Raw genomic sequence first — 21,607 nt, forward strand, 5'->3', positions numbered from 1 at the left:
TGGCAAGAGAACTGGTGTTTAAAAAAAAGGGGGGGGGGTTTCAGTGGGCTGAAAGCTCAAAAATGTTTCATGGAAGCTATTGTGACCTTAGTCTCCATTGAGACATGGTATCTAGACAAGAGATAAGTTTTATGGTTGGAACACATCTGGAGTATGGTGCTCAACTTCTATCGACATTTTATAAAGGACATTGACAGGCTAAAGACTAGGATTCAGAGAAAGACCAAGTTAAAGGAAGTGAAAACCATGGCACATGAGGATCATTTGAAATGGGGATCAACCTGTATAAGACTGAAGACTATGTAAATGTGATTCTCATACATAAATATTAACTTAATTGTTTCACTTTCAGAGGGTAGAACCAAAAACAATGGATGGAAGTTGTAAAGGCATATTTTGGCTTGATGTAAAGAAATTCCATAAAATTCAGGCAATCCAAAAGTGGAAGGTTGTCTCAAGGTAACAAGGCCCCCAAGTCTGAAGGTTTTGGAGAAGCTAAGGTGCTGTAGAGGGGTTAAGATTTAACAACCTGATGGCCCCTTGCAACTCCAAAATCGTGATTCTTATGCTTAGGTTTAAAACTCAGCATCCTTTTTCCTGCCCTCCATCACTAGCACATTTTGCCTTCTTTAGTGGTTGAGATCTTTAAGGATGCAGGGAATAAGGAACCCAGAAACCCAAGGAGTTACCGTCCTGGTTCTAGCTCCTTCTCTTAGGTCTCATCTTTCAGATCAGTATAATTGAGCTACACTTCACCCTTCCTATGCTATCCTCTGATCAGAATCCCTTATTGAAGGTCCTTGGTCCCCCTCTGGCCACCCCTGGCCCTCCAGTTGTGATTCTACATATGACCCTGCTTCAGACTCATTTCAAAAAGAAACGTAACCGCAGATGTTATCCTTTCCACAGCCACCAGGAATTGTTCATGGGGAAGTTGCTGAGACTTACACCATGACCTCAATGACTTTAAAGCCATTTCCAACTAAACTCTAGGAAAAGGCATGATGGCAGTGTGAAGACCATCTGCTCTCCTAGCATGACTTTTCACAGAGCAATTCTTCTTGGTAACCCTCCAGTGGCTACACATAGTGTCAAGCACACAGATGGCACTTAAAAAGGCATTGAAGAATGGAAACAATACCAGTCATATTACCTGGGTTTGAATCCTGATTCTCCCATTAATTTATGTGACCTTGAACAAATATTTTGGGCCTGTTTTCACATAGCAAAATGAAGGGGCTGGAGTAGATAACTTCAAATATTTGACCTTGCTAGAGATTCATTTCAAAAGGTACCTCAAATCCAGACTTTTAAGGTGCCTTTTAGTTCTGGATCTGTGATTCTGACATCTCTCATCTTGGAACCACCAAGACATTATGGGAAGGAACAGCCAGAGGCCCAAAGACAATAACAACAAGATACAGCAACTTTACAAATAAAAACTCACATTTGATCCTCACAACAATCCTAACAGGTAGTTACTATTATTTACAGGTTAGGAAACAGGCAAAGGTTAAGTGACTTGCCTAGGATCAGGTCTTCCCAACTCTGGGCTTGGTGCTCTATCCACTGTACCACCTAGCTGTCCCAGTAATATCTAAGGAAAGAAACTGCACATCTTCCAGATTACTGGCACTGAGTGGAGAAGTGGGACAGGAGGGAGAAGGCTCAAGCCTGGGCAATGTGATGGGTGTGGTACAAGAAAGCCCCAAATGGTCAGTCATTGTTCAGGAGCAAAGGGCAGGCTACAACCTGCCTTGTTGCTCCAAGTATTTCTCTCTTGGCTTTCTGCAAAAGAATATAAAACTCAAGAGTGGGTGTAAAAAGTGAGAAAGATGCAGATATTAGATTTGGAAGTTAAGGTCCATGTTTGACAGAAAAAAAGTTGAAGACACCTATCTGCTGGTTGGAGGATGGCTGAACAAATTGTGGTACCTCAACATGAGGGAATATTTTTGTGCCAATAAAAAGATAAATATAAGGAACATGTAAAGGCACATAAAATAGTACAAAAGCCATGAAACCAAAACTAGGGAAGTAGCATACTGTAGTAGGAACATCAGTGGATTTAGAGTCAGAGAACCGGGGCTTAAGTCTAGGCTTCAGTGGTTATTAGCAAGGCTTGCCCCCTTATAGAGCCTCAGGTTTCCTCATCTGGTTGGTGTCTTCACCAATATTACTTACATTACCTCACAGGGTGGTTGTTAGGAAAGCGCTATGTAAACATTAAAGCAGAATATAAATACACCCCAAAATTTCATGTATAGAAATGTAAAGATATTATCAGGAGGCATAAGTTATTATGCTGATATTTTTTGAAAACCTGAGCTCTGACTGGATTTTTCTATTCGATTGTTTTAAATTTATTGATATCTTGTTCTGATATCATCTACATCTTCCTCCGTATTCCTTTCCCTTCCAGAGTTATCCTTTATAATTAAGATGAGAAAAAGGAAGAAAAAGAATAGTTCAGCAAAACTAACCAGTATTTTTAAAAAGCCTGATTTAGCCATTTTAGCCACAGACTAAGGGGGAATCGAGTGGTTGATCAGAGGGAGATTGCAGGGATCTCATTGCCAGAGCTGAGGCAGAAATCTCATGCTTTGCCCTTGCTTGGATCTGGGTCACAGTTCTGAGGGGCGGTCCTGGGGCGAGGAGGAGTGCTAGCGTGGTGCAGCTTGTTGTGGCAGTGGAGAGGAAACACCTCACCCCTTATCACACCACCTTGGAAGAACTGAAAATTTACAGGTCCCTAGAAGTATCTCTGAAAACAGCTGTACAAACCCCCAAAGCTTGGGACAGTACATTCTCCACATCTGCAGCAGACTCTTACCTTAACAAAGAGTTTAAAACTCAAGTAATTGGCTGGGATCATGAGTAAGCAGCACAAAAAGAGTCAGACTATATTATCTTACTTGGATGACAAAGAAGATCAAAACATACAACCAGAAGAAGACAACAAAGTCAAAGCTCCTACATCCAAAGCTTCCAAGAAAAATATGAATCAATCCCAGGCCTTGGAAGAGCTCAAAAGGGATTTTGAGAAGCAAGTAAGAGAAATAGAGGAAAAACTGAGAGTGATGCAAGAAAATCATGAAAAACAAGTCAACAGCTTGCTAAAGGAGACCCCAAAAAAAATACCAAAGAAAATAACACCTTAAAAAATGCCTAACCCAAATGGCAAAAGAGGTTCAAAAAGCCAATGAGGAGAAGAATGCCCTAAAAAGCAAAATTGGCCAAATGGAAAAGGAAGTCCAAAAGATTACTGAAGAAAATACTTCCTTAAAATTCAGAATACAGCAATTGGAAGCTAGTGACTTTATGAGAAATCAAGACACCATAAAACAAATCCAAAAGAATAAAAAATTAAAAAACAATGTGAAATATCTCATTGGAAAAACAACTGACCTGGAAAATAGATCCAGGAGAGAGAACTTAAAAATTATTGGACTATCTGAAAGCCACGATCTAAAAAAGAGCGTAGACATCATCTTTCAAGAAATTATCAAGTAAAATGCCCTGATATTTTAGAACCAGAGGGCAAAACAGAAATTGAAAGAATCCACCGATCACCTCCTGAAAGAGATCCCCAAAGGAAAACTCCTAGGAATACTGTAGCCAAATTCCAGAGTTCCCAGGTCAAGGAGAAAACATTACAAGCAGCCAGAAAAAAACAATTCAAGTATTGTGGAAACACAATCAGGATAACACAAGATTTAGTAGCTTCTACATTAAGGGACCGCATGGCATGGAATATAATATTCCGGAGGGCAAAGGAGATAGAATTACGACCAAGAATCACCTACCCAGCAAAACTGAGTATAATCCTTCAGAGGAAAAAATGGTCATTCAGTGAAACAGAGGACTTTCAAGCATTCTTGATGAAAAGAACAGAGCTGAACAGAAAATCTGACTTTCAAATACAAGACTCAAGTGGAACATGAAGAGGTAAACAGAAAAGAGAAATCATAAGAGACTTATTAAGGCTGAACTGTTTACATTCCTGCATGGAAAGATGATACTTGTAACTCATGAGACCTCTGTCAGTACTAGGGTAGTTGGAGGGAAAAAAATTATATCTACGTGTATATAGATAGATAGATAGATAGAGGGCACAGGGTGACTTGAACATGAAGGGGTCATATCTGGAGAATAAAATTAAGGGGTGAGAGAGGATTACACTAGGAGAAGGAGAAAGGGAGAGGTAGAACAGGGTAAATTATCTCACACAAAAAAAAAAAAAGAAAAGAAAAGGCTCTTACAGTGGAGGGGAAACTGGAAAAGATGACAGGGAATGAGTGAATCTTATTCTCATAGGATTTGACTTAAGAAGGGAATAACATACACACTCAATTGGGTATGGAAATCTGTCTTACCCTACAGGAAAATGAGGAGGAAGGGGACAAGAGAAGGAGGATGATAGAGGAGGGCAGATTGGGAAAGAGGGTAATCAGAAGCAAACACTTCTGAGGAGGGATAGGGTCAAAAGAAAGAATAGAATAAATGGGGGGGCGGGATAGGATTAAGGGAAATAGAGTTAGTTTTTCAAGCATGTCTACTATGGAAGTGTTTTACAGGACCGCACATGTATAACCTATATTGAGTTGCTTGCCTTTTCAATGAGGGTGGGTGGGGAGGGAGGAAGGGAAAAAAATTTGGAACAAAAAGTTGTAAAAACACACATTTAAAAAGAAATGTTTTCACATGCAACTGGGAAATAAGAAATACAGGAAATGGGATACAGAAATCTATCCTGCCCTACAGGAAAATAGAAGGGGAAGGGGATAAGAGAAGGGGGGAAGAGAGAGAAAGGAAAGCACAATAGGGGAAGGGGTATTCAGAATGCATGCCAAATTGGGGTGGGGGGAGGGGCAAGATGGGGTGAAAATTTGGAACTCAAAATCTTGTGGAAGAAAATGTTAAAAACTAAAAATAAATAAATTTATTAATTTTTTTAAAAAATTACAATTATGCAGACAACAAACGTGTCCTTACCCTCTGACCCACAGATCCAACTACAAGCCATACACTTGAAAGAAGTCACAGATAGAAACAAAGGTACAATATATAACATAATATTTAGAGTGGCATTTTTTTGTTGTATCAAAGAACTGGAAAGTGGCCACCAATTAATTAGGGAATAGTCAAATTAAATGTGCTGTAAAATATAATGGACTATTAATGTACTGTAAGAAATGACAAATGAGAAATATTCTAAGATTTTTACAAACCCACACAGTGAAATAAACAACCAACAAGCACTTATTAAATTCCTGCCATGTGCAAGCACCAGAACCAGTGAAGAACCAAATTAACATCATATACAATAACTACACAAATATCAATGACAAAATCACTAAAAAAAAAAAAAAAAAAAAAAAAGCACCATGACAACGGAAATACCACAGATGGTCATGGAATCAATACTGAAACACATCTCCCTCTTCACAGTAAATCCCGGGGACTACTAGAGGAAAGTCTATGCATTTTTCACACTCTAAGAGATCCCATTACTTTGCATATGCCTAAAGGAAACTGAGGAAAGAAAGGTTCTATATATTTAAAATAATCCTATTTTGCATTTGCTAACTGTATACTATGTGGTATCAATTAATTGGAAAATGGATGCATATTGATTAGAGAAGGCTAAACAAGTTATGGTATATGAAAATCATGCAACAATACTAAACCATAAGAAATTATGAGGATTTCAGAGAACCATGAAAAAATTTGTATAAACTGATATAGAAGTAAAGAGAAGCAACAGAAAAAAAGATGCTACAATAATGTAAATCAAAACACTAAAATGAAACTGAATGCTGAGTAATAACCAATCCTGGCCACAAAGAAATTAAGAAGCCCTTTCCCTCCTTTACATAGAAAGGTATGGGAGAGGGAAAGGGGAACTGTAAGTGTGGAATACTACATAAACTGTCATATGCACTTACTACATTGATTAGTTTTGTTTCTTTTTCTCTGTTACCAGGGGATTTGAGACAGGCAGTAGAAGTATCATCTATTAACCAGGTATAACAGATATAAAATCAGAATCACTATTTTTTAAAGAAGCGTAGGGCCCTTAATTTACATTACCTGTCTGGGTAAAATCCCCAGTGCACTAACACCTGCTTGTCTTTTTTCATCACTGGTCTCAACCAGTCTTCTGAAATAAAAAGAGAAAAAGAAAAATGCTCAATTTAAATTAACAAAGAAAATAACTGTTAATAGCCTTCATTATGCTTTAATGTGGAGTTATGATTTTATAATATCTAATTCTAGGGAGAATTCTACCTTGTTATTGTGATGAAAAAATTATTTTTTTCTTTCAAGAGTTTTGGGTTTTTTTTTGCAATTTTTGCAATTATTTGCTACTAGATGGAGATAATGGTTAGTAATATGTATTAGAATACTGCATACTCTTCTAACTTTGTTGATTTCCCATAAAGCTAGAATAAGGCTTTGCTAGATGACAAGATTCTTTTCAATGACTGTGTCTTTTAAGCCAATTTGGACAGTCTTGTATTTAGGTAGTCTTTGTTGAATGTTTTCTACCTATTGACGCATTTCTTACTTTGTACTCCCAGAAACTACTGGGAGAGAGCACTAATATGAAATAAAGAAAGAAAAAACAAAACAAAGAATAAATAAATACAACGTTGGAGGGAACAGCTAATATTCAATTTTCAAAGCATTAAGCAAACGTCTCTCTGTTTAAGCTCATCTTTACAAACGTTATCTATGTTGCACTGTATTTTTAGTCATTTTGTTAAACATTACCCAATTACATCTTAGTCTGGTTGGGCCTCAAGGGAGTTTGACATGTCTAAGTTAGGGGCAAATTTAGGCCCAATACACTAAAAATTATTAGAGCTATACCAAAATGGAAAGGGAAGCACTGATGAGTCTTCAAATAAAGACTGGAGGACCACTGTCAGCTCTTTTGTAGTAGGTGGGCTTGTTTTGTTTTTGTTTTTCAGTTAAGAGATGGACTAGATGGCTACCAAGAAGACCTTCCAATTCTGAAATTCTGTGAATCTTGTCCTTCACTATCCAGAATTCAGTGCAAGCTATCTGGTAAACTAGAGAAATGATCATTTGAAAATGACAATATGGAGTCCCTGCGGCATATAATACATTGGAAAATAGTCTATATGGATTCACACAAGATAAGAGGCACTTTATAAAATATACTGAGGAACACCTGCCTCCGTGAAGGATCTGCAGCAGGTCCTCAATTTTTTGAGGTATGAGTATCACTTTATTCTTAGTTTCTGTCTTCAGGATATCCTCTACCAATCAGCTGAGGCAAAGCTTTCCAAAGAACAAAGAATGATTGTTTAAAAAAGGATCACATTTAGCATGGTATCTGGTTTTGAAATCTTTTCTATATTAATTGTCATAATAGCACACAAACATTGACTTACCATCCTCCAGTGAGGTAGGATTAGGATAAATGTGATGAGAGGCTTTTGATTTTTCATCAGTGAATGTTCCCTGGAAGACAGGTATACAAAAAGAATGACAACAAGACATTTATAAAATAACTTATTTTCATCAGATGCTAAATAACAACAGTAATGGTAATAAAGAGAGGAAAAGTAAGCTATTAATTACCAAATATGTGGTAATGATACTTTATTCAGAAAAGGGAAAATAAACTTTATGTTTTAGAAACATTGCTGGATGGTGTTTACCTAAATGGGAAATAGGTAAGCCAAAATAGAAAATAATGGACAATTCGGCCATTTAACATTTTAAACAGAAAGTAAGGGAAATTTTAAATGAAAAAACCAACAGGTACACAGGGAAGTCACAGGATTCAAAGAGAAAAAGTAATAGGTTTTTCCAAATTAGAGGAAGAAAGATGTCTAGCCTTCACAAAGTCAAAACAATATTATAATGCACATTTCCTGGTATAATGGAGAGAACAATTTACCTGTTATCAGAGGGCCTAGGCTTAAATACCAACAATGCTAGTTACTAGATGCATGTTCTAACTTAATCTCTCTGCCTCTGTGTCCTCATCGAGAAGATAAGGAAGCTGAACTAAATTAACCTCTCATGCTTCTTCCAGATCTATGCTCCTAGCCAAGATCTGAAAGGAAAGGGGGTGCCCATGACTGAAGAATGGGCAGGCAACTGTGGAAAGGAATATATTCTCATGCCATAACGAAGGTCCAATATAAAGATTTTAGAAAAATGTGGAAAGTTTGTATAGAGAAATGATAATAAAATACAGGATTCTTAACCTTGGGTCTGTGGATAGATTTCCGGGGAGTTCCTGAACTTGTTCTTAGTTTTCTATATTTTAATGACCATTTCTAAATAACTGCTTTTCTTTGTAATCCTATGTATTTTATTTAATGCATTTAAAAACCATATTCCAAGATGAGATCCACGGGACATTCCCCAGACTGTCAATGTGGCCCATGAGACAAAAAGGTTTTAAGATCCCTCTACATAAAGGACAACTACAGTGGATGGCTTCTAAACTGCTTGATGCAATAACCAATTAGGAGGTCAGAGGACTGAGAAGGACTGGACAGAAAGTATGCAGTAAAGCATTTATTTTCAGACATGGTCAATATGTTGATTTATTCTGCTTCATTGTACTATGTTATAAGGAAGGGGTCTCAGTGGGGAAGGTGGAACAAAGCCATTGGGAAGAGACAGTGATGTTTAAAGATTGAAACACCAATAAACATTCAAAGAGAAATCAATTCTATAATTTTCCACCTAAGTAATACTATATATTCTGAAGACAACACAAGCTTTCACCATTTCATCATCACTTGGAAATTGCTACCATTTTTGTAGCCTTAATATAATTATTTTTGTACCTGCAAGACAGTAAATAGAAAATAAATAACATACACAAGAACTACATTGTGAACATCTTCCCAAAAGAGTGTTAAACAAAGGAAAACATTATGGCAAAAAGGATAAATTATCTCAAGGCTTGTGAAATTCCTACATTAACTCATATTAACAAAATGTAAACCACCTATATTAAGAAAGTCCTGTAAAACACGAGGCAATAAGGCATCCAATACAAGTAGAGGTAAAAATTAACACCTTTGCTATTATGGGTAAGGAAAGATGTAAGAAAATAAAAGCTTAGGGGCAGCTAGTTGGCGCGATGGATAGAGCACTGGTCCCGGAGTCAAGAGGACCTGAGTTCAAATCCGGCCTTAGACACATAACATTCACTAGCTGTGTGACTCTGGGCAAGTCACTTAACCCCAATTGCCTCACTGAAGGAAAAAAAAAAGTGCTTATGACTCAATAATAATCATGTAATGATAATTTAAAAAGAAAAAGAAAAAGTTTAAATTTAAAAACAATGATACAGCATCTTTATTTCATATATTTAATTCCAGAGCTCTTAATGTTCACCACATATTCAAATACAATTTTCCAGTTATTTCATCAAACATATGAATAAAGAAAAGATAAGTAATTTTAGCCAGATTATTCAGTAAGAACATGGGATGAGTTAGAGCTCTTGGTGTGGTTTGTGTTTTAAGTACAATCTCAAGTACAGAAACAACCAAGTACAGAAGGCTGTGTGCTAAATCTCTATAGAAAGGATAAAACTTACTTTTCAACTTTAAAACACTCATAGGTTATTTTTGCAGAAAATATAATTCAAATTAAAAGTTTAAACCATTCTCTCTTTCAGGATAGCAGCAGTACTTTCAGAAAACTAGTACTTTAAGAAAGCTGAAACCAAAAGAAAACAAGAGCTACAGGATTACTGTGATCCAAGACAATTCTGAAGGGCTTACGATGTAAAAAGCTACCCATCTCCAGAGAAAGAACTGATGGAGTCTACATGCAGATTGAAGCATACTTATTCTTTATTTTTTTCTTGGGGTTTTTTTGTCTGTTTTCTTTTATAACATGACTAACATGGAAATGTTTTACATACTGCACATGTACAACCTATATCAAATCGCTTGCCTTCTCAGTGAGGGGAGAAGACAAGAGGGAGGGAGAAATAAAATCTGGAATAACTTTTTAAAAATCAGTGTTAAAGGGGCAGCTAGGTGGCACTGTGGATAGAGCACAGCCCTGGAGCCAGGAGGATTTGAGTTCAAAACTGGTCTCAGACACTTGACACTTAGCTGTGTGACCCTGGGCAAGTCACTTTAACCCCATTGCCTAGCCAAAAAACAAAACAAACAAAAAAAGCAACGTTAAAAATTGTTTTAACAAGTAATTGGGGAAAAAAATTAAATTAAAAAACACCAAGAAAACAAAAGCTATTTAACAATTGCTTGCCCAAACTAAATTCTTCACCAAAAAACAGACTACTTAGGACTCTTGGTCAAAACAATTTACCTCTTATGATTTTAGGACAATATCATCAGGCTAGTCAATGCTACACTCTTACTTCAAATTCCAGCAGTGCAATTCACTTTTCCTATTAAAATTCATTCTTGGTTTCCTATCACTGTAACTTAAAAAGAAATTCACAATAGCATAAAGGCAATGTTAATATGACTGAGGACACCATAGGTTTCAAAGCTGCATCTATAGTGACGATACTGAAATGAAGTTAGAAAATAAACAGATTGAGGGAGCCACTGGCTAACAGGGCCAATTTGCCTACTGAAAAACCTAACAATACATATAAATTTAATAATAAATTTTCTGCTTATTCTTAACTTTGTCTTTCACAATGCTTGTACTCTCTCAACCTAACAAGGCAGAGAGGAGTAAAAGGTTTTATAGAAGACAAAAGAAGATCTAGTTATTAATAAAACATAATCCTCTAATATAACTCTACGATTCACTGTCCAATGATTTCCAAAATTCCTTCCAGCGGTTTCATTTTTTTTTTTTAAAACAAAAACACACAAAGGTCCCTAAGAAATCATAAGGTCCAGTTTTAGTATTCAAGCAGGGAAAGTACTACATCCATTTTATAGATATGACAGCTAAGACACAGAGAGACTGTTAACTTGCCCAAAAACTACAGACATGACTCATCAACCAGAGATAAAATAACTCATCCAAGGTCACAGAGTGACTTAGCCGGAATCAGAGCCTCCTGAACCTTGGTGCAGGGTTCTTTCTCCTACAGCAAGTTCCCTGCCCTTCAGCACTGGTAAGAATAGAACACTGTAGAGCAAATGTAAATTTAAGGGTCAAAGAGAACTGGAGGTGGTAGGGCTTTCCTACTTCACTAGTCTGCTTCTGGATAGCACTTGCTACTCTACAATTTTTCTGTTCTAGGTCAGATCATACACATTAGTAGATGCCTTGATGATACTAACAGAACATAATGATTTCTAGAGCTCCAGGAGAAAGCAATCCAGAGTTAAGTGAAAGGTACCAGCACTGATAAACTTAGTGAAGATGAAATACTAAGAATATGACATGAATGGAGAAAACTATGTTGGTACAAGAGACCCTAAGCACCAGTTCACATTTTAACACAGACACCTACACAAACGAGGTCATGGAAAGGACTTGTGAAACTGTCTTATTAGATATACTATGCAAAGGTTCTGGACAATCTTCTACCTGATGTCGTTTGACAATGTCCTTTAGTTTGTTAGCCAACTTCAGTTCAATGTCTGGAATGAGGTAGATGTTAGGTCTGCTCAGACAGTTGTTCTAAAGAAGAAAAAAGAAATGGAAATTTTTTGTTTAATGGTACAAAGCAATCTAGCTATGTGTTGTCCCACAAATGTTCACAAGTACAGAATAAATGCATTCAGATAAAAAAATTTTATTTGGGGGGGAAAAAAAGGTTATCCCAATCTCATTATGTAGTCATAGACTTAGTGGAAAAGGCACCATGTGGAAAAGTGTTGCTCCAAGTCTCTTATTCCAGTTCTGATTGTAGGAAAAAATAGAAGTTTAAGAATTACATTAGGTCTCCTTCATACCAAAAACAAACAAACAAACAAAACAGCCTGAATCCTCTTTACCAAGGGAAAAGGGAAATAAATACACTAAGACAAGGCAGTACAGTACAATGAAAATACCTGTTCCCAGTTGGGACCTCTAATTTCCTTTGGTTTTGGGAACAACTTCTACCAAGGCAGATTGGAAATTGTTCTACAACATATACTCTTAGAGAATTACCCGGAGCATTGAGAGAGAGAAACTGACTTGCCTATGGTCACAAAACCAGTTTATGTAGACTAGAACCCAGGCCTTCCAAAATCCATGGCTGGCTCTCTATACTTTATGCCATTCTGCTTCTCCTACTGATAATACATCTTCATCTTCAATGTGCTGACTAAAATCTGACTAAATTTCACTAAATAAAGTTATCATTTATTTGTTAAACAACTAGTATAGGGGACTATACTAAATCTTATAACAAATCTAAAGATGGGGACAGCTAGGTGGCGCAATGGATAGAGCATCAGCCCTGGAGTCAGGAGGACCTGAGTTTAAATCCGGCCTCAGTCACTTGACACTTACCAGCTGTGTGACCCTGGGCAAGTCACTTAGCCCCACTGCCTAGCCCCTCCAAAAAATCTAAAAATGCTGAGATTATTGGCCACAGTTAACTCATTAGGGAGAACGATGTCAAAACAAAATATTATGTAATCAAGGGCACAGTGTGTAAGTATACATAAAATTTTCAAATATGAAAAAGTCATGTAGAGCTACTGAATATACATTTTATAATTATCCCACCATAATTTAACAATTGTACCCTCTGCTTAAACTTTTATAATACCAAACATTTTACAAAAACACCAACTAGGCAGATTTCAGAAATACTTCTAATTTCTTCCAAGAAAGCCCTAATCTTGGAATTCTAGCAAAAGTGTGCTTATGAAACTTCTAGGTTTTAAATATAACTTGAAAAGTTGATGAGTATCTTGCCTGAACTAGTGTTTTTTCAATGTTCATAAACATCTCCACATTACGATCCATTCGGGAAGGATTCTGCAGGTCGAACCTTCTCCTGAAAGTAAAAAAAATAATTAAAACTTTATTATTTTGAACAGCAACAGACTATTTTGTTCAATTTTATCAAGAAAGCTTCATTGATCTATTAAGGAAATGACATTTAAAAAAACATCCAAGAAAGTCATCATAAATCATTTGCTCACCAATGAACATTTACAATGAACATGTACATTTCACCATTATGTGTATATTTTCACATGTACATAGCAAACGGATCTGAGATGTTTGCTATGTAAATAATTTTATTTTTCACTCAACTATTATCATGAGATATGCAGGAATCAAGCCTACTCAAATAAAAGGAAAACAAAAGTCAAAAGTTATTTGGTAGGAAAAGTGATGAGTCAGGGACAAAAATACTCTAGAAACAACTTCACTTAAATAGAATTATACTGGGGTCTTAAACACTACCACAGTATTGTTCCTGATTTACCACGAAACAAAATAGACACAAGAAGTCAAAGGGAACACAGCAAGGCCCTTCCAGCTGACCAGAATGCAAGGAAAGCCAATTAAGACTACCACTCTCATTAGCTCTATCATCCTAAACAGAATAGACTACAAGTATAGTGAAAAAGCTATTCTAGACAGGAACCAATAGAAGAAAAACAGATTCACAACTCCCATCTAACAGTTCATCTGCTGATGTGAAATGGTGCTGCCATGTTTCAAATGATCATTTCTCTTTTTCCTGGGGGGGGGGGGGGGGGACACACAGAATTGAATTCCTGGCATTGCTGTGTTTACTGAAACATATAAGCTGGTTATCCAGGCTCTTTTATAGCCGTATCATTAGAGAAGAATAGCATTTCTTTCTATAGTACTCTCTAAATCTGTTGTTCCTGTATAATTGTTCTCCTGTTCTGCTCACTTTGTTCTGTGTCAGTTCATATCAGCAAGGATTCTCTGAAATCAACTTTTGTCATTTCTTTTAGTGTAATAACATTCCATTACATTCATATACCACAATTTGAACTCAGCTTTTCCATGTGCCATGAACTCAACATAAATAAGAACTTTCCTTTATGTTATCTCCTCATATCAGAATGTGGGCTCCTTGAAAACCTGGAAGAATTTGATTTTTTTATTTTTATCTCCACCACATAGCACAGAACTTAGAATATATTAAGTGCTTAATAAATCCTTTTCCAATCCGTTCAACTCCTCTATACTTCAATTTCCTCATCTGTAAGATAATGCTGTTTCATCTACCTTGATAAATACCACAACTGCAGCATTAGCAACTAATATCTGAGTGCCTCTCATCCTTTAGCTGGCATGACACAACTCTCCTGGTTCTCTTTACACCTTCTTGCCAAATGCCTACTCAACACCTCCAACTTAACCTTTTCCTTACACTGGCACCTCCTCCAAACTTCCCTATTTCTGTGGAGAGTACCACCATTTCTTCCAGTCACTGAGGTACACAACCTTGGACCCATCCTAGATTTTCTCCTTTTTTTACCACCAACTCCCATATTCAATCACTACCATGTCGGTTAATTTTACCTTTGTAACATCTCTGACATCTGTTCCTTTATATGGGTACCTAATCATATTTCAGGCTCTCATCACCTCTTGTGGGGATTTCGTTTACTTGATTTCCCTCCTACTTTCTGCCTCTAAGGTCTGCAATGAATTGTTCACAAAGTGGTCAAAATAATCCATTTTCCTAAGTAATGAAAACCTATGTCACTCAAAAGCCTTTTGGTGACCCCTTATTCTCTCTAGCATAAAAAATAAAATTCTTAACCTGTCATTTAAGGCCCCACAAAATCAGTTTCCCACCTACCTTTCCAGTTTTACCTCATATTATTTCTTTTTACGCACTTTGAGCCAAACTTTGTACTAGCAGTCTCCTAAATTCAAAATTCCATTTTTGCTCCTGTCCCTTCCCATCAAGAAGGCCCCCAGAGCTAACTCATTTATCTTCTTTACCTCAAATTCCTTATTTCTTCCAAAGCTCTCTCCACTGTAATTTCTTTACACGAAGTCTTTGCTCATGTTCTATACCATTTTGGGCATATATGATATTCTCCCCCAGATGTCTAAGGACAGGACCTATTTTTTTTTTTAAAGTAATTCCAATGCTGGGCACAGCACTTGCACATAATAGGCACTCAATAAATGCTGAATCGAACTACCTAAACATAAGCAGGACCGTACAATTAGAGAGAACATAAAAGAACAATTCCTTAACTCCTAGGTCTGTGCCTACAAAACTGGTAATGTATACCATTCAGGATCTGTAGTCTAACTACTTTGGGAACTCAGGGTTCCAATGACTACAAATGTCTTATCTACCCCAACCCCTCAGTGTTTCCTTGGCCCCTTTTCCCTTGGGTTGTTCTCAGCTCCCTATTTTTGACCTTAAATTGTTCTTTGTCACAAGACAGAAGACTATCTCCTCATCAACCTAGTGTCTAGTGGGTCTATGTGAATTCTAGTAGAAAGGTGAAGGGAATTTTGTGCACTAAAGGCCAAAACCACGAAAGACTCAAATTTCATGCTCTATGAACACACTACGTCTAATTAGAAATGAAGAACTAGGTAGAGAAAATAACAAACCATGTCATTCTCTCCTCACATGGCCCAGAGCAACACTTCTTTCTGATGTTTTCCTTTATTTGAGTGATCTGGGAGCAAGCAACAATAATAAATATTTTTAAAGCAAATGAATACTCACTTTAACTTAATCTGAGTAGACTTCAAAATGGAGATGAGTTTTTAATGGCAGATTTACTGAAGATTGACTTAAACATTTTTTTAAAAAAACCAGAAAATGTGACTCTTTTAGATATAGAGGTGGACACCAGTGGTTTTTAATGTTGACTACACTATGAGATACAGTGCACTGTGTCCAGTGTTTATACTGAACTCAAAGAGATAACACAGCATAGTGGGTAAAGAACTAGCCTCAGACAGAAGAAATCTGTGGTCAAATCTGGCCTCTGCCACACACTGGCTATGTGACCCTAGACAAATCACTTAATCTCTAACACAACTCTTAGTTGCTTATCTGCATTGTAAGAGTTTCCTCCCTGGGAGTTAGTTCCTTTAGGAATGAAAAAGTCACAGGTTTGGTCACTCTACTCTCACTCCCTAAAATATATACACATGCTTTTAAAAATAAATAATGTATTATATATTACACTATTTATATAGTATATCACTACATTATTTAGAGAATATATTATTGTTATATTAATATAGCATGATATGTTTATATATAGTATGTTACTTGTATATATTACTTATTTTTAAAACACATGTATTTATATAATATGGCTATCTGCTAAAAAGGAAGGTTCGCTGAGTTGGGGAAAGGAAATATTTAGAAATGAATGTAATACAAAAGCAAAAGGTATCAATAAAACTTTAAAAATAAAAGTCAAAGGTGGTAAGTACATATGACAGTACAAGCTTTCAAGTAAATGTGAACAATTTAAATTCATTCAAAAAGAGATAGCAAGTTGATCAGTTTTGAGGAAACAAGTTATGACTGAAATGAAAGCAAAAAAAAAAATTAACAGTGCTATTTTAATGTAACAAAGAAACACTGGCAACAAGAACACTACTGAAAATAAGTGAGATGACCAGAGCCCAAGATTTTTCAATTCACTTCAAAAATATTAGTAAAAATGGCTATCTACATGTAACAGTGTTTTGCTTACAAAGTTAGGAAAAAGTGTGGCCCCTTCCCATTAAAAAAAAAAGAAAAAGAAAAAGAAAAAGCCATGTGTACATATATCTACCATATAAGTCATTAAGTGCCATTTCACTGATTCAAAATATGGGACAACAAAATAATCACTCCCAAGTGGCATGATCAGGCAAGGTATTCTGCAGAAGACTATTTAACTTAGGACTAAAACAGTAAGTTTTCACAGGCCAAAATGAAGGGATAAGCATTCCAGGTAGGAAAATTACAATGAGCTAAGGCCTCCGGAAGGAAGAGCTCAGTGCATGCATGTGTATGTTTAGGCAACAAAGAATTTTAAAGATTTTCTAAACTATAGGACTTATGTTGGGAAGTTAATGGGAGCATCATTCATCAAGCATTTATTAACGGCCTACAAAGTATGAGGCAATGAAGATACAGAACAAAAATCAATTAAAACCTTGCCATATAGGACCCTGCATTTTATTGAAGGAATACAGCATATACATAGATGAGTAAATGCAAAATAGAATTTCTGTGCCATTCTCTTCTCCTGAAGCAGCTGTTAAGAGCAGCAACTTCCATGGCTTGTGCTACAAAGGACTAAAAAGACTGGATTCCATGATGTAATGGTGCCAGAAGATCCATCTTCTAGTTCAATAAACAGGTGACTCTGCAAGTCTCACCACATGGTCAGATTTCCCCTCTTCATGCCTACCATGGTAGTTGATAGCACATGTGCCCTTGCCACTGCCTCTTGCCAGAAACCTGAAATTTGTGTACCCTCCATTCAAGCCCAGTGAACCAACTACATGCAACTCTATATGCTGCTAGGGCAGTCACCACAGCAGAAGTTAGGATACCCAGGTCTATCTCCAGTGTGGATGTCTAGACAAGCTAGGTGAAAAAAGCCTAAGCCCATGCATATCAAATATGTGACAAATAGTCTTCATTCTTCCATGAAGAAAAAGGAAAAAAAAATACAGATTCCCAGTAGTCCATAAATTATCAACATAATCTTCCTCTTTTGGGTGAGTCATACCTTCCATTCTCCTCCCATCCTAAAGTCTCCAGGCCATAAAGGGACTGTTAAGTGGGAAGATAAGGGTAAAAAGTTAAGGGTGGGCTTAGACTGAAAGCAACTTTAAAAGTCAAGCTATGAAGTTTAGGTAAAAATGAAAGGAGATACAGGTAAAATAAAAAATCACAGAAACTGACAAAAGATTTTGGTATACAGGAGGGAAAATTCCATGATCATAAAAAGAAAGGGAAAAAAATGTTTTCTCATCAGAGAAATTAAGAAGGATTTTCAGGGGAAAAAAAAAAAAGCAGTTACAATGACCATAATCAGTGACTAAATTGGGGATAATTCCATGTAAACTTTAAAACAAACAAAAAAAAAAACAAAAAACAAGAAAGGAAGACTGCTATAGTGAGAAACCCTTTTACAAATCAATTGGTCAGTGTTAGTATGAACCTACAAAATACATTGTCAGGTAGAAAAAACAGCATAGAGAACAAAAGCCCAGGGACGCCTACGTCCCTTTGTCAAGCCTTTGTAAATTTTCTGGTCAAATAATTAAAAGCTCTAGAAAAATAACAGCATATTAACTCTATCCACAAAAATCATCAGATTTTTGGTAAGATATTAACAAAAAACAGGAATAAGTGACTGAAAATCCATTCAAAAAAACTATGAAATACATAAAATAGCTGAGAGTTAACCTACTGAAATATGCTCAGGATTTACATAATTAACTACAAAATACTTTGCAGGAACAAAAGGAATCATTGAAGTGCTATTCATTGTTAACAGTTAGTTTGATTGGACCTAAAAAAGAAAAAAAATGCTCTTTACAGATTTGTAAGCAGAACACTGTTATGTCTATGTCAAATAGACTATTACGGCTGTATATGCTTTATAGAACCAGATAAGATACTGAAAAGAATTCTTTTTTTTTTTTTAAAGCGAGGCATTTGGAATTGAGAGACTTGTCCAGAGTCACACAGCTAGTCAGTGTTATGGGTCTGAGTCTGGATCTGAACTCAGGTACTCCTAATTTTAGGGCCAGCGCTCTATCCCGTGCGCCACCTCGCTGCCCCGAAAAGAATTCTTACATCAGGATGGTGGCAGTGGTAGAGAAGAGGAAGTACAGGAGAGATTATGAAGATATAATTACTAGGGGGTGAGAGAAAGGAGAAGTTATGGGTAATCTGTTGGGGAAGACAGAAAGGGAATGGGATCAAAGGTACACATACAGGGGCATACCTTGAGGAGAAAGACTACCTCTTCATCCATTAGGAAGACAGGGAGGGGATAGATGTCTTGGTCAAAGAATAGTACTATATACATATAACAAAATATCCATAGCTACTCTTTAAATAGTAGCAAAAAACTGGAAACAAAGTGTATGACGTGGAGGTTGCAAGACCTCCTCTATATTAACAAGAATGATAGGAAGTATTCCATCATTAATCCCCTGAAACATCTTTCACAATACTTGATCAAAATTCTGTTGTCTTCTGCAGTGTTTTCAGTACTACTACTGTACTACGTTTATATAGGTCTCCTGTTTTCTTTTCTTCTCTTTAGATTCATTTATGAAAACAATCTCAGATTCACTGAATTTCTCATCTTTATCCTTTCATACAGGGTAATAATATTTAAGTATTTAATAATTTAAGTATTTAAATATTTAATAATTATATTTAGAGTCATTTTCCTCAAGGCAAGCCCCTGTACGTGATACCTTTGATCTCATTCCCTTTCTATCTTCCCCAACAGATTTCCGCCCCCTCTACCATGCCCAGTCGCTCTAATCTACTGGCTCCTAATCTGTTGCCTCTGTCAATCAGTATCTCCTTCTGGAATCTTTCTTATTTCCGTGTCTTCCTGACACTCTCCACTCCACATTCTCCTTTACTGGTGTCTTCATCCTGAAAATGCTCACTCTCCAGTGTGTCCTCCAAGGCTCTATCCTGAGCCCTCTTCTCTTTTCCCTCTACATTCTCACTTGGTGATATCATCAGCTCCCATGGCTTCAACTGTCATATCAATGCAGAACATTCCCAGATCTCTACATCCAGACCTGTGTATCTCCTGAGCTTTTAGTCACAAAACAACCAGCTTTTGCCTATCTCAAACTGGATGTCCCATAAGCATCTCAAATTCATGATGTCCATAACAGAGAACGTCCCCCACATCTTCCTCTCTTCCAAATTCCCCATTATTGTCAAGAGTAGTACCAACCTTCTTGTCTCCGCACGCTCACTTATCACACACATCCAATTTGTTGTCACATCTTGCTGTTTCTATCTTTACAACATCTCTAGCATATACCCCCTCCTCTCTATTCACCCAGTCACCGGTTCAGGCCCTCACTATTTTCTCACATGTACTATCATAAAAGTCTTTTAATAGACCTCCCCCTTATAAAGCGAAAGGAATTTTCTAACCAGAAGATCAACAAACTATGTTCCAAAGGCCAAGTCATGGCCTGTAGTCCCCTGTGAAGTAAGAATAGTTTTTTTGGGGCAGCTAGGTGGATAGAGCACCGGTCCTGGATTCAGGAGGACCTGAGTTCAAATCCAGTCTCAGACACCTAACACTAGCTGTGTGACCTTGGGCAAGTCACTTAACCCCACTGCCTAGCCGAAAATAAAAAGTAGTTTTTTCATTTTCTAATAAACACATAAAAAATTGATTTAAAAAATGTAAAAACCATTCTTAATTTCCTGGCACATGATAAGCACTTGAACAAGGATAGGTAAGAATAGGGACAACGCTAGAAATGCTCTGAAAATGAATTCTACAAGGAGTGCCAACTGACTACACTTAGCACAGTGTGTGTACATAGTAGATACTTAATTGATGTTGATGTGATGTTGATGTGAGAAGTATGAGAAAGCGAATTATTGGTTTTTATGCTAAAGGGTGCATGTTTAGTCAGCTGTTGACAATCACAAATGCTCAGGATAAAGTCCAACAATTTACTCAAAAAAGTAGGTCTGAAGTTAGGCACAAAAGAACATGAGGAACTGGTTAAGAAATTAACTCAAAATCTGAGCCAGTGGGCAAGAGTTAGAGTTCAGACGAAAAGCTGAGCAGAGGAAACAAGCAAAGGCACATTAAAAGCATACAAACCAAACAAAGATCGCCAGCCAGAGGCCCTAACTGGGCCAACTAGCACAGAAGAGAGCCAGAATTCAAAGAGACAAATATGTGTCAGGCTCAAGCTTCAAAAAGAGCACAAAGAAGTAAATTAAAAATAAAGTTTGAACAACTAGGAACTATATACAAAGATAATGAACATGTAGGAACAGTATAATCAAGCTAAGACTGTAGATCCTGGGACAGTGATTGCCTATACTTGTAAGCAGCTAGGCCCTAGCCTCTATTTTTTTTTTTTTTTTTAAGTAGGCCTGTTGGGATTAGTTCCTCTCCAAAGTAAGACAACATTTTTGAGGTGCTGGCACTATTGCTGAGGGGTAACTATTTACACTTCTGTATGCAAAGCAATGTTGTAGCACTTTCATACAGACTACAATACCTCTGGGTCTCTTCTGAATTACTGTACATCAATAATCTATGATTTAAACCTACTCACCCTTGAACTGAATGACTAAAGTACAACTTAAGTCTCAAGGATAACAGTTAAGCTAATTCCTTCCAATCTACATTAGCAACACAACAATGCGTTTGCGGCTCCAAAAGGAACATAAGAGACCATCTTGGTCTCTTGGCCTATACCTCCACACCACAAAGTAGAGGTGAAGGTCTGTAATTTATTTTCAGGGGGTTAAAGGATGGTCTTTATTGATTTTTGTGTTTAAAGATAGATATTTAGTTGTTAATGACTAAGCAAACTCAGGAAGAGGCCTACTATGGTTTGCTAAGATAGGTAGGTCTGGAGGTTAGATATCAAAGACTAGAAGGAACTGTTAAGAAAGTAATTAAAAATTCAAGACATTAGGATAGAATTTTATGTTCTGAGGTAAAACTGA

At 36.8% G+C, this 21,607-nt stretch overlaps 1 protein-coding gene across 1 annotated transcript in view; it reads right to left on the bottom strand.

Annotated features, from left to right (window-relative positions):
• SMARCC1 (SWI/SNF related, matrix associated, actin dependent regulator of chromatin subfamily c member 1) overlaps positions 1–21,607 on the bottom strand; it is a 167,915-nt gene that overhangs the window by 119,746 nt on the left and 26,562 nt on the right. Inside the window, exons 4-7 of the mRNA XM_027842145.1 lie at positions 12,856–12,937; positions 11,533–11,625; positions 7,425–7,494; positions 6,094–6,163 (exon numbers count right to left, since the gene is read on the bottom strand). Coding sequence (XP_027697946.1) covers positions 6,094–6,163; positions 7,425–7,494; positions 11,533–11,625; positions 12,856–12,937 — 315 coding nt within the window. The remainder of the gene's footprint in view (positions 1–6,093; positions 6,164–7,424; positions 7,495–11,532; positions 11,626–12,855; positions 12,938–21,607) is intronic.

This window comes from Vombatus ursinus, unplaced genomic scaffold (genome assembly GCF_900497805.2).
Source record: "Vombatus ursinus unplaced genomic scaffold, bare-nosed wombat genome assembly UNPS02014867.1, whole genome shotgun sequence".
Lineage (NCBI taxonomy): Eukaryota > Metazoa > Chordata > Mammalia > Diprotodontia > Vombatidae > Vombatus > Vombatus ursinus.